We start from the raw sequence: 13,064 nt of genomic DNA, 5'->3' as shown, positions 1-13,064 counted from the left end.
CCCTGGATCCTTCTCCTCTCCAGGCTGGGCCTTCCCAGATGGTTTGGAGCAACCTCAGGTACTGGAGGGTGCCCCTGCCCATGAGCTTTTAGGTCCCTTCCAACCCAAATCATTCTGTGATTCTATAAACACATCCCAGCTCCAGGGCTCTGAATTATGAGTTCCCATCCAGGTACCATCAGCCCCAGACTTGTGCTAATTCTTCCAAAATAAAAACATGGAATTGTCATCTTTTTCCCCTGAACTAAAACTACAAAATAATCAGAAATCTTTCTAAACACCTTTTTTTTTTTTCTTTTCTTTGCACATGCTGGAGGAAACTGCAACAACCTGTATGAAACTGTGGCTGCACATTAAAAGTTATCAGGAATTTTAGTGCACAGCGGGAGAAATCCTGAAATCCTGTTATCACAGGGGTTTTTTTTTGTTCTCTATAAAGACACACATACATAATGGAAAAACAATCTATAAACAAACATTTAGAGAAACATCAATAGCTGCTATTCAGCGTGGAACAACTCCTCATTTTGTTATTAAGCAGCATTTCAGCCTTGCTATTGATTGGATATGTGATAGTGAAAGATGAGACAGAACCAGGTATTTTTCATGGCAAACGTGAAACTCTGCATTTTTGGTGCACTTGGGGGAAAAACACACGGCTGAGGTGTGTGTTTAATAATAAACATCTTAGCTACTTACTCAGAAATGGTAAATAAAAGATTATGAGGAGGAAAAAAATGAAATCAAGGCTGAGACTGAATTGTTGAGAATAATGATTGTGGCTGGGCAAGATACGGAGGCAGAGCGTTAAATACAACACTCCAGCCTGGGCTGTCAATCAGGTGCAGGTTTCAGATATTGTAATTGGTAGCAAGTTTCCTAATCTCAACCTGCCAGGCAAGAAGCAATTCAACAAAAGCTCTGTCCCCCAAACAGAATGAAATCTGAAAAGAGGAATTTTCTAATATTGGCAAGATCACGGGGTGGGTTGACAGCTTTATTATGCTAAACTGACAAAAACATTGTGCTGTGGTCAGTGCTAAAAAGGGGTTTTTTTTCAGGAGCAGTGTGGAAATACAAAGCACTGGGAAAGTCTGATGAACTCCTACTTTTATCTCCCTGGTGCAGCACATGAGCTGAGACATAGAAAAGTCTCTTGGCCCAAGTACAAAATGAGAAATTAATATATCTTGATTTTCTCCTCAGGTCTCCCACTGCAGCGATTTGGGAGAGCTGCAAGAAGTCGCTGTGGCAGCTGAATATCCATTTAAAAAGGAAAAGGCCCCACTAACTTCACAGAAATAACACAATTCATTAACAATGAGATGATATGGCAGTCAGTGGAATTCATCACATGGAAGCTGTAATGTATTTTATTGCCTCTATTGGAAAAGTGCTTGGAAATAGAGTTAAAGTATTGACTCTGTGTGTGAGTGTGCATATATACATTTATTTATTTGATACAGAAATAGAGCCAGGCAAATAGAAACAGGACACAAACACCCAGAGTAGCTCAAAAATAGGAGCAGAGTGGGAATGATGGAACTATTTTCTTTCAAACCACGGATATTTAGGGAATATTGGAGTAATTCCATGCCTTCACGGGAAAAAGAACATCAGGTTTGTTGAGCTGTCCCTGCCTCTTCCCTAAGTGCTCATCAGCCAAAATAATTTCCTACTTGGCTGGATCCAGCCTCAAGTCTCCAAACATGCACCTACATCGCTGCTAGTTGGCTGTGGAAGGTGTGAAGGAATGCACACAAATGTGGGGAGAGTAAACACTGTTTGCTCTGGCAAATACAGACTTCTAAACAGGAGCGACGAGAGCAGAATCATCCTCTGCTCCTGGAATTCTCGCTGCTACAGCCACCTGAGATCAGAAAGAGTAAACAGACTGATAACTGAGCACAAATAGAAACAAAAAAAAAAACCCTTTATATTGCTAAATTACCTTGTAGGGAATGAAAATGTTTGTGGTTATTATCCTGCTTTGTTCCAGTGCCCCCTCTGTTACCTACATCTTGCAAACTCCACTTTACAAAGAGCCCATCAAACAGCCTCTGATTACTGAGTTGTTGATATCTGAAAAGGTAAACAAGGCTCTGAAGCATCTGAACAAATGTGGGGCTGGCATTGCTGGCACCTGGGCACTTCTGCCGATGAGAAACCCCCACAAAAGCCAATTCCTGGCTGGGAAGCTGCAGATCAGCTCCTCAGCTCAGCACTGGGGCTATCACTGCAGAGCATGTTAGGCCATCCTAAGCCTTGAATAGAAAAAGGAAGAGATCATTAAGTTATAATTTCCCCACACAATTGGTAAAAGCATTTCCTACCAACAGGATTAGGATGAATACAAGATCCCAGAATAAAGCTGCTCAGCAGTGAGGATGGCAGTTTAGTGTCTAGTAAATTTGATTTCTCTGAAAATCCTGACACATCATAATAGCAAAATCCTATTTACTGTAGCAAGCAGGATGGATAATACCATTTAACACCTGGGATAGAATGTGCCATCAGCTCAGAGCTTTGTGCTCCATGTGCTCATCTTACCTTAAGGTTAATGCTCCTTGACAGCCTTCATGGAAAGCAGAATCCCCAAATTAAGTGCCGAGCTTGGGATTTGCAAATCCTTCCTCGATGTTTAAGTCAGGAGAGAAAGGGATGCAGAGAAGTGGATCAACATTTCCTGAACTGAATGTCTGCATTCCCAGACTGGGATCTGGCACTGATGGATGCGGAGCAGGAATGTCCCCACGCAAAGGCCACCACAGCCCCACCACGAGGCTGTGTGGGGATTGTGGAATGGGCCAAGAGCTGGCAGAGCAGTGACTCCTAGGCTGTTAAATGTGTACTGAATCCATGGGAACACTGAAACCTCTAAACTCCTACAGAATGGCAGAACTGTGGAATTGTTTAGGATGGAAAAGCCCTCTGAGATCATCAAGTGAGCCATGTCCCCAAGTGCTACATCTTCAAGTTGATAAATCCCTCCAGGGATGGGAATCCCATCTTTGCCACGGTGGGCAGCCCTTTCAGGGAAGAAATCTTTCCTAATATCAAAATCTAAAACCTCCCCTGGCCCAGCCTGAGGCTGTTCCCTCTCCTCCTGTCCCTGTTCCTGGAGCAGAGCCCGACCCCCCTGGCTGTCCCCTCCTGTTAGGGAGTTGTGCAGAGCCAGAAATTCCCCCTGATCCCCCTTTTCTCCAGGCTGAGCCCCTTCCCCAGCTCGCTGAGCCACCCCTCAGATTCCTGCTCCAGGATAATCCTATTACCTCACCCCACAGCACTCACATCCAAACTGCTCAACACTTAAAAATATTTCTAAGAAACTCAGGAGCACAGAAACTTGGCTCCAATGGAAAATATTATGATTAATGTGAGGATCCATATCTTGCTCATTCACACTGATAAACTAAGTAGTTGTGTCATACAGCAGGGTATTAAAATTAATTCCCTTCTGCTCCCATGACTTGGGGCAGGATTCTCCTAATGATGCATATTAGCATTAGGAAGCAGTGCAACATGAAAATAGCTGGGTTTGCTGGAGGAAATTGGAACTGGGGAGTCCCATCAGTCTCAGAGACAGAGCAGGAGCAGACACAGCTCACTGAGTGTCTGTGTGATGCCAAAACTACAGCGAGAAACAGCAGAGGGTCATGTGTCCTTCATAAAAAATGTTGTAAAGCAAAAGCAACGGGGTGAAGGAAAACTGGGATGTCAGGAAAACTGGGATGTCAGGAAAAATGGGATGTCAAGCTGCTCTGCATGAAAATCCTGTGCCTGTGCCAGTGTTGATGGGGACTGGAAGCTGCACAGCAAAGGGACACTGGAGATGCAGAGCTGGTTATAAATGAAGTTTACAGACACTGGGCACTGAAACCAGGCAGAAATGCTGCACCTCTCCACTGGAATTTGAGGGACTAGACAGAGAAGACAGCAAGTTGTTCCTAGAAACACCAGAAATGCAGGGAAGTGCATTGAGTGAGGAGAGACAGAGATCCTGAGCATGTGGCACAGGGTAGGAATGGCATTCCTTGAAAAAGGGCTCTGATTTCACATTGGGGCTCTTTCCTTAATACAGATTTATTGTCTCCTTAGAGAGTCACAGAATGGTTTGGGTTAGAAAAGACTTTCAGGATGATCCAGTTCCACCCCATCCATTGGCAGGGACAATTCCCACTGTCCCAGGATGCTCTCAGCCCTGTCCAACCTGGCCTTGGACATTCCAGGGATCCAGGGGCTGCTCTGGGAATTCCAGCCCAGCCAGCAATTCCTTCCCCACATCCCATCCATCCCTGTCCTCTGGCAGTGGAAGCCATTCCCTGTGTCCTGTCCCTCCAGGCCTTGTCCCCAGTCCCTCTCCAGCTCTCCTGGAGCTCCTTGAATTCCTGGAATGTGCTGGAAGCTCTCCCTGGAGCCTTCCCATCTCCAGGGGAACATTCCCAGCTCTCCCAGCCTGGCTCCAGAGCAGAGGGGCTCCAGCCCTGGAGCAGCTCCATGGATTCCTCTGGAATCTCCCCAGCAGCTCCAGGTCCTGCTGCTGTTGTCCCCAGGGCTGGGGCAGCTCTGCAGGTGGGGTCTCACCTGAGGGAGGCTGAGGAACAGAATCTCCCCCATCCCGTGTGCCCTCGGCCAGGGCATGTCCAGCTTCTCATTCCCCAAATCCCCAAATCCTTCCACCACGGCTGCTCTCCACCCTCTTCTCCCCTCAGCCTGGATTTGTGCTTGGATTGCCCTGAACCTTGTGCAGGACCCTGCACTCGTAAGTAAATAATTAACACAAAACTCAGTGACCTCAGCACTGTTTCACCTCTGGGTTTTGCTGTAGTCAAGAATCACTTTCATCCTGTAGGTGGACGATGAAAAACAGCGACAAATTCCCCTCCAAGCTTCACGTGTGAACACCCAAATCACAGCTGCACCTCCCAGTCAGATGCAGAGCAGGGGAAGGTTGCTCTTGAACTGCTTTGTTAAACTCTCTGCTATTGCTCTGCTGCTGTGGAGCATGTAATAACTAATAGCTTATGTGCTATCTTTGACCTAGAAACACTGGCAGCTGTTAGGGGAATTGCTGGGTTTTGGGGAAGTATCAAAAGGTTTTTAGCACATAAACCAAATTTATGAACGGTTATTCCCCTGGAGAATAGAACTGTTGATGTTTTACTATCGCAGCTGTCACTTGTGCAGTTATTTTGTCCTGTATTAATACCCAGTAAAGGTTGAGCATCTTCCCTCAGTCACTGAAATATTTTATAATTGACAGGCTTCATCTGGCACTGAATATGGATAATTTTCTCCATAAGGAGCACGCTGTGCTGACACTAATCTGTCCTGTTGTCATCTCCCTTTATTATCAACGTCTGCATTGTTTTTTCAGCAGCACTGAAGAACACAAATACGAAGCTTCTAATTGAAAAGGCTAAGTAATCAAAAAGCCAATTAATCATCGAGATGAGCTCTGACACTTCATGATGCAACAGCCAGAAATACCACATAGGCATAACTGAAGTGTTTTTAAAGTGTGCTTATTTGATGTGGGAATGATCTGAGATTGTAATTAGCATTCTTTGTCACAGGTGACAGACTCGGATTGAACATTTCTGCACCCTGACATTAATTCTCTGAGCTCTGCTTGCTCCCACCCCACCTCCTGTTCCGAAATTCCCTCTGCTGAGCAGCCCTTGCTCTGTCTCTGTGCACCTTCCACTGAAAGCAGGACAAGTTCAGGAACAACAAACCAGCCTCTTTTCATGTTCTGTCATTTCCAGACTTTCCTTTTTTTTTTTTTTTGGCTCTATTTCCATCCCAATTTTCAAATTTCCCAGCACAGAAGCTCACAGGTGAGCCCAGTGAGGGCTGCAGGGTCCAGCCTTGGGGAAGGTGGGATTGCAGGAGCTCTGACCCTTCTGCTTTTCCAGGTTTTCACTCCGCAGTCTCCACCCCTCTGAAGAAATTCCAAGTCAGATTTGGAACACAGAGCTCGCTCCTCTCAGAGCTGGAACAGCACCTTTTTTGTGTAGGAGAGAGATCAAAATCTACCTTGATGACAAACTGGATGACAACTTGGAAAAGCAGAGGATTTTACCTGACAAATAAGGAGTCAGAATGAAAAGACAAGGCTTGGTAGCACAAAAACTCCACTCTGAACACAGAGCAAACATCACCCATGGTAAAAAACGAGGAAATCTCTACTTGCTGCAATCCTGGGGATTTCCAAGCCAGGCAGAGAAACCAAGAGGTGGCAGAATTTCCTATTTCCCATCCCCTGGGGGTGGCACTCCAGCAGAACTCAAATAAAGTTACTTAAAGTTCATTATCTCCCTCACACAGCACAAAAATGTATTTACACACATCAGAGTCTTCACTAACAGGAGCAAGTGAAGCCACCATACCAGTGACCCACATGAATGTGAAAAGTGACCAAGAAAAACATCTAAAAAGATGTAAAAGGTAAAAAAAGGGGAAAGAAAAAGCTGCCCAATATCCATGGTTTATCAGACATCCTTTGCCATGAATTATTCCACACAGCTACAACCACCCCAGAAAATCCAGTCTGGATAAAATCCCACTGGAGTTTTTTTCCTCCAACACCAAGGCAGCCACTGGAGAAAAAGGAAAGTGTTCTGTGGAGTTATTTGGTGAAGGATCTTAATTTTTAGCTGTTTAAATAATGCACCAATTTAGAATCATTAAACTGATTTCCCCTCATCCTTTCAAACTCCTTTTTACTGCCAAGAGCACGGGACTTCATTAATGTCATCTTCAAAAAGGGAGGACAAAACACCGAGATGGTATCGGATGTACCCTGGATTTAAAATATTCATTAACACCAATTATACACACTGATAATTCATGCAACATGTTCTTCTTCCTAATCCAGAAAAACAAGGGGTTTTCTTGTGGCCTGCTAAGCTGCTTCAATGAATATGTATCTTGTTAATAATTTTCACAGCCAACTAACAAAAAAAAAATCCGAATTAATCACCGATATATAAGCTCAGGAAGAAGGCAGAGGGTAAAGGAGGAAAATGTATTCAGGCTGGAGGTTACAACCAACCTGGGAGCCAGGAAATGATGACAGCAGTAATTATTTGAAATTAACATCCTATAAAATAATACCCTGTAAAGAATGGGAATGTTAACAGCAATATGTTAAGCCACTGTAAGCAAGTCCCACAGCTTCCCAAGCTGCTCTCTACAGTTTAATTTCAAGTCTGTGATGAGATAAAGACACAAAAGTGCTTTTTAAACATGGTATAAACTTGGAATTAAAATTAAACTCTCCATGTACTGATGGAGGAATCACTAATTCCACCCACTGAAAGCAGAAATTCACTATGTCCCTTCACACTTCACTTTTTTTTGTTGTTATTTTAATTTAAATTATTTTACTTGGTGACACTTCTTCACTTTCACTGGCTCTTCATCAGCGTTGGTGTAAAATAACCTCATTATTTCATTTTTCTGTCTGTAATTACCGTGACAGATGAAATCCCACAGCGAATGTGAGAAGTTTGTTAGTACAGAAAACAAATATTCTCCCATCAAACCTTCCACCTTGTCAATATTAAGCCAGAAACAGCACCAGCAATACAAAAATAACCCCTCTGGCCAGAATTTTAATCTTTACCTCCTTAAAAAAGTCATCTTGTAAATATAACCAGGAGCAGAAATGAACAGAAAGGGGAAAAAAAAAAAGGGGGGGGGGGAATATTAATTAAAAAGGGAAAAAAAGGTTTTACCCTCTCTTCCAGCCGAGCCAGCTGCTCTTTGTAGTAGGCATCGTGTTTCTTCAGCTCCCTCTCCTTCTCTTCCAGCTGCCTGGCCTAGAAAAAAAAAAGGAATAGAATAATAAAATTATTGAATCAAGGATATTATTCATAATTCTGGGCTTTTTCCTCCCCTCCTCAACAGCTCTGCCCGAGTTTGCCCAAATGGATTTGGAAACGTCACCAGAATGCGCCAGGCTGGGATTTATTTTTACCTTTTAATTTGAATTAACTTGGTAAATCACTTCTAAACTTAAGAAAACCTAATTCTAAACAGGTGGATATTTGGGAAGAACAAAATCTTTTTCTGCATTTGCTAAAAAGTGCATCCAAAACTGTCCTGTCCTCTTTAATAAGGAATCACTCCTCTGGAAACTCCCAGATTGGTTGAAGTATCCACTCAATTGAAAAACTCAAACATGGGATCACTCTCATGTCCAATAATCTAAAATAATATAGAATAATTTAAAATATTTATCTTTTCAATCCTAATATGACCCGAGTGTTCTTTTAAGAGACACTGCTCTCAGCAAATTGATGTTTTTGGCTTTTCATCTGCATTATTTCCCATTTTCTAGGATTAAGGGAACTCATTAAAAATTAGAAAATACATTTAAAAAGCACATATGCACAGAGGAATTTATTAAAAATATATAAAGCTGTAAGTCTTGCAGTGTAAACAGCAGACAAGTGATTTTTAACAAGCTATGAAGGATTTAACACCTAAATTATCAATGCAAATACTTTCCAGGTTCATAATTTTTTAATAAAATATCTTTAGTGACTAATAATTATCTACTGTAGGCCATTATAACAATTACACCACATATTGCAGATACAAGGCTTGATTCCCTTTGTCAAGATCAATTTTTTGGGTTTTTTTAGTAAACACCCAAGGAGTACATTAAAAAGTTTGGATTTTCCCTTGTTTCCTTATTCAACTGCTTACCTTGGTTTCTATGTCCTGAAGCATGTAAAAAAAGTTAAAATTCGAATTAAATTTATTATATAATAATAAATTTACAGAACAGAAACAATGCCAAAAAAAAAAACTCCACATGCATGTCAGATGTATCTGGAAAAATGCAGAACTTGGAAATTGTTGGTGTCTCTTCTTCAAAAATACCCCCAAAAGCCTTATTTTAGATGAATCAAACTCTGTCCTCTGCCAGCCTCTCCATCAGAATTCCATGGAGCACACTCCCTGTCCACCAGCATTTAAATCAGCCTTGCCTCACTAATTACAGGTTCTCCAGAGCTCATTCCATGAAATATTCCACAGCCAAATTCCCATGTTTTGTACTGATCAGGGTTTGTTTCTTACAGGTAATCCCTGATGAACTCCCAGAGCCGGTGGTTCCAGAACCACCTAAAATTCACTGCAGGATTTGTGTCCCCCCACAGCATCCTCTCCCAAATACGGATTCGTGGAATGGTTTGGCTTGGAAGGGATCTGAAAAATCATCTCATTCCAACCCCAGCACCTTCCACCATCCCAGGCTGCTCCAAGCCCCATCCAACCTGGCCTTGGACACGTCCAGGGATCCAGGGGCAGCCAAATTTCTCTGGAAACTTGTGCCAGAACTCCTCACATTCCAGATCTCATAGTCCACATCTAACATTCCAGATCTCATATTCCAGATCTAATATTCCATATCTCATATTCCAGATCTCATATTCCATATCTCATATTCCAGATCTCATATTCAATATCTAATATTCAATATCTAATATTCCAGATCTCATATTCCATATCTCATGTTCCATATATAATATTCCAGATCTCATATTCAATATCTAATATTCAATATCTAATATTCCAGATCTCATATTCCACATCTCATATTCCATATCTCATGTTCCATATATAATATTCCAGATCTCATATTCAATATCTAATATTCAATATCTAATATTCCAGATCTCACATTCCATATCTCACATTTCCATATCTAATATTCCAGATCTCATATTCCAGCTCTAATATTCCATACCCATATTTCCATATCTCATATTCCATATATAACATTCTATATCTCATATTCCATACATCATACTCCAGATCTCATTTTCCACATCTAATATTCCATATCTCATGTTCAATATCTCATATTCCAGGTATCACATTCCATATCTTCATATTCCATATCTAACATTCCATATCTAATAATCCAGATCTCATATTCCAGATCTCCTTTTCCATATCTAATATTCAATATCTAATAATCCAGATCTCATATTCCACACCTCATATTCCAGATCTCATATTCTATGTATCATATGCCAGATTTAATAATCCATATATAACATTCCATATCTCATATTCTATGTTTCATATTCCAGATCTCATATTCCAGATCTCATTTTCCATGTATAATATTTCAGATCTCATATTCCACATTTCAGATTCCATATCTGCAAGGCATCTTCATGGGCACCCAATGCAAATATTCCATACCTAACCATCCCATGATCCCCAAAGCACAGAAGATCTCCAGAACATTCCTGTTGTGCAAAACAGGCCAGTGACAAAGAAAAGATAGAATTAATAAAAGAAAAGATAGAATTAATATTCCATAAAGCTCAGGAGAACTCGGGTAAGGTTCAGTTCTTACAATCCAATCGTGCTCCCCATGATTCTGTCCAAGACCTGGAACTAAAACTGACTCTGGAAGGGCAGTGGGATGGAATAAAACCTGAAACCAAGGGAAGAAGCTCCTGACTGAATTCACTCACCCCATTTCTGACGATTCACGAGGGCAGAGCTTTGCAGGATGTAAAGCACAACAGGTCAAGGGCACAGCAATGACAGAGGAGACAAAAAACATCCTTATCCTCCAGGATTTAAGCTGAGCTTAATTAAATCCCTTTCCTCTGTTTTGCTGTGATCAGGGAACTCAATAACATTTATTCCAAGGATATCACTCTGAATGGAAGATTTTCCCTGGAAATTTGATTTATTTGGGAAGTTGGTTTGTTTATTGGGTGGATTTTTGGGTTTCGTTCCCTGTCCCACCTCAAAATAATTTATCATCAAACAAGCTGGATTTTACTGCTCATTGCCCTGATTTGTCACTGATAAAGGAGAAATAGTATATAGAAAATACTAAATGATCTGTTTATCCAAAGTTTTGCTTCCCTGTGTTGTGAAAGTAATGGAAAGTTTGGTTGGCAAGTAAGAAACTTAACAAGAAAGAGTTTCTTCCACCCCGACACTTGTACAGTAACACAGAGACAGCAAAGTTGAAATGAATAAATAATAAATAAAATTATTCATTTATACAGGAGACTATAAATATGCCAATAGAGGAGAACTGAATGCCAAAATAAAAACCTGCAAAAAGTAATATTGTATGGATGGGGCTGCAGCAACAAGATCCCTGTGAATGTCAATGAGCTGCAGGAAAATAATTAAGGACAGCCATGTTTTCAATTAGCTGAATGTTGCCCTTTAGGTGTAAATGAGATACTGGAACAGATTTGTTGCTTCTTCACAAAGAAATTCTAATAAACAAAACTTCTGCTTGGCTGTTTTTTAAAGAACAGCTTCAAAAAGTCACCTCTGCTTCCCAAACCACCCAAATTTAATACCCAAACCAGATCACCAATATTTAACACAGTTTCTATTCAATCCCAAGGAAGTTGGACCAAGGTTTAAAGGCCAGCCTGGGTTTTGTTTTCAAAGGTATCACCTGGATTTGGCACAGCACTGGTAGGAGTTGCCATCACTGGAAAAATGGATTTCTTCCCTGCAAAAAAATTCCAGGAATCACCTTGTACCTGTCTGCAGGGACACCTGCAGAGCCATCAAAAAAACCAAGCCCTGCTCACACTGGATACAACAAAACCACATTTATTTTATCCTCTGTGAGACAGAACAGAGCAAACAAGCAGCTGATTGAAAATCTATGTTTAATAATTAAATTTTAAAAATAAAAAAAAAGGAATCTCTAGCTGGATGTGACAAGATTCCAGGTGTGTGTGGACATAAATTGCTATTATTTAAGGAGTGGATTAAAAAAAAAAAAAAAATCATTATCAGGTGGTTTAATGTCGGTTTGTAGGCAGATTTCACTCAGCTCCTGAAACCTTCGGCAGTCCCAGGTTTGGAGCTACCCCTCAGCACAGAGTCCAAGCCCCAAATTCATTAACATCCCAAAAATTTACAGTGGGACTGCTGAGATAGCTGCAGTTTGTGTTTTCCTGGGAAAAGAATGATCTGTTTCAAAATAAGAGTCCAGTCTGAATTTAGAAATTAACATTGCCAGGTTAAAGTCCTTTGAAGGTCTTGCTTCAGGATCTTCTCAGCAAACATCAGGGCATGGACACCAAGGGACTGGTGACCTCCCAAGGCACATCCAAGGATTCCAGACCTGGCACTGAGGCTGGAAGAGCTGGAAGAGCTCCTGTCTCATCAGAGTGAGGATTTTCCAAAGGAAATGCTGAGCACAGCAATGAGGGCTCCTCTCATGGGAAAGCCCACATGGAATATCTGCAGGTCTTGGGAATGAGCCTGTAGGAAAAATTAATGGATTAGATGTTAAAAGGGAGTGGTGGCAGCTCCCTCAGGAGACCATCCCACAGGATGATCCCTCAGCACCATCCCACAGATCTGCTGGCAGCTCAGGATGAGTGGGATGCACCAGCACTAGAGAGATCCCAAAACATGATCTTCTCAAAACCTGATCTTCGCAAAGCATGACCTTCTCAACACATGATCTTCTCAAAGCACGACCTTCTCAAAACATGATCTTCTCAAAGTGTGACCTTCACAAAACATGATCTTCTCAAAACATGATCTTCTCAAAACATGATCTCCAAACATGATATTCTCCAAACATGAACTTCTCAAAGCATGATCTTCTCAAAACATGATCTTCTCAAAACATGATCTTCCTCTACCAACTTGTTTTCCATGCCTTTTCCAACCTGAGGTTTGCTGGATGAGCATATCCATGGGTTAGAACTAGGTGTGAATTCCAGAGCTCAGAATTCAGGTCTAGGCTGTGAGTGTCGCAGGGTAAAACAGTTTTTAGGCATTTCATAAATCATGGTTTGGGCTGGAAGGGACCTTAAGGATCATCTCCCAAACCCCTGCACAAGCAGTGACATCTTCAACTCCATCAGGCTGCTCAGAGCCCTGGCCAGCCTGACCTTGCATGTTCCCAGGGATCTGACATCCACTGAATTTCTCTCCCACTCACCCAGGTATAGCCCTGTGCATCCACATTTGCACATTGATAAAATCAGATAAAGCTGCATTATTTGCATAAATTATTACAATCAGCAAAACTA

The 13,064-nt window shown here is 41.6% G+C and overlaps 1 protein-coding gene across 9 annotated transcripts in view; it reads right to left on the bottom strand.

The window, feature by feature from the left end:
- Positions 1–13,064, bottom strand: part of CHCHD3 (coiled-coil-helix-coiled-coil-helix domain containing 3) — a 122,539-nt gene that overhangs the window by 39,846 nt on the left and 69,629 nt on the right. For 6 of the 9 annotated variants that reach the window (XR_015286040.1, XR_015286039.1, XM_086886380.1 and 3 more), the window contains exon 5: positions 7,743–7,826. Coding sequence is in view for 7 of the 9 variants with exons in the window: in XM_086886380.1 (XP_086742506.1) it covers positions 7,743–7,826 (84 nt within the window). In the remaining 2 variants the exon portion in view is untranslated. Of the gene's footprint in view, positions 1–7,742; positions 7,827–8,718; positions 8,734–13,064 lie in introns of all 9 variants that reach the window. The other 3 variants (XM_086886376.1, XM_086886382.1, XM_086886375.1) reach the window with 1 other exon arrangement.

This window comes from Cyanistes caeruleus, chromosome 4, assembly GCF_971803275.1.
Source record: "Cyanistes caeruleus chromosome 4, bCyaCae1.hap1.1, whole genome shotgun sequence".
Taxonomy (NCBI): Eukaryota; Metazoa; Chordata; class Aves; order Passeriformes; family Paridae; genus Cyanistes; species Cyanistes caeruleus.
This window is presented reverse-complemented; position numbering and strand designations above follow the sequence as displayed.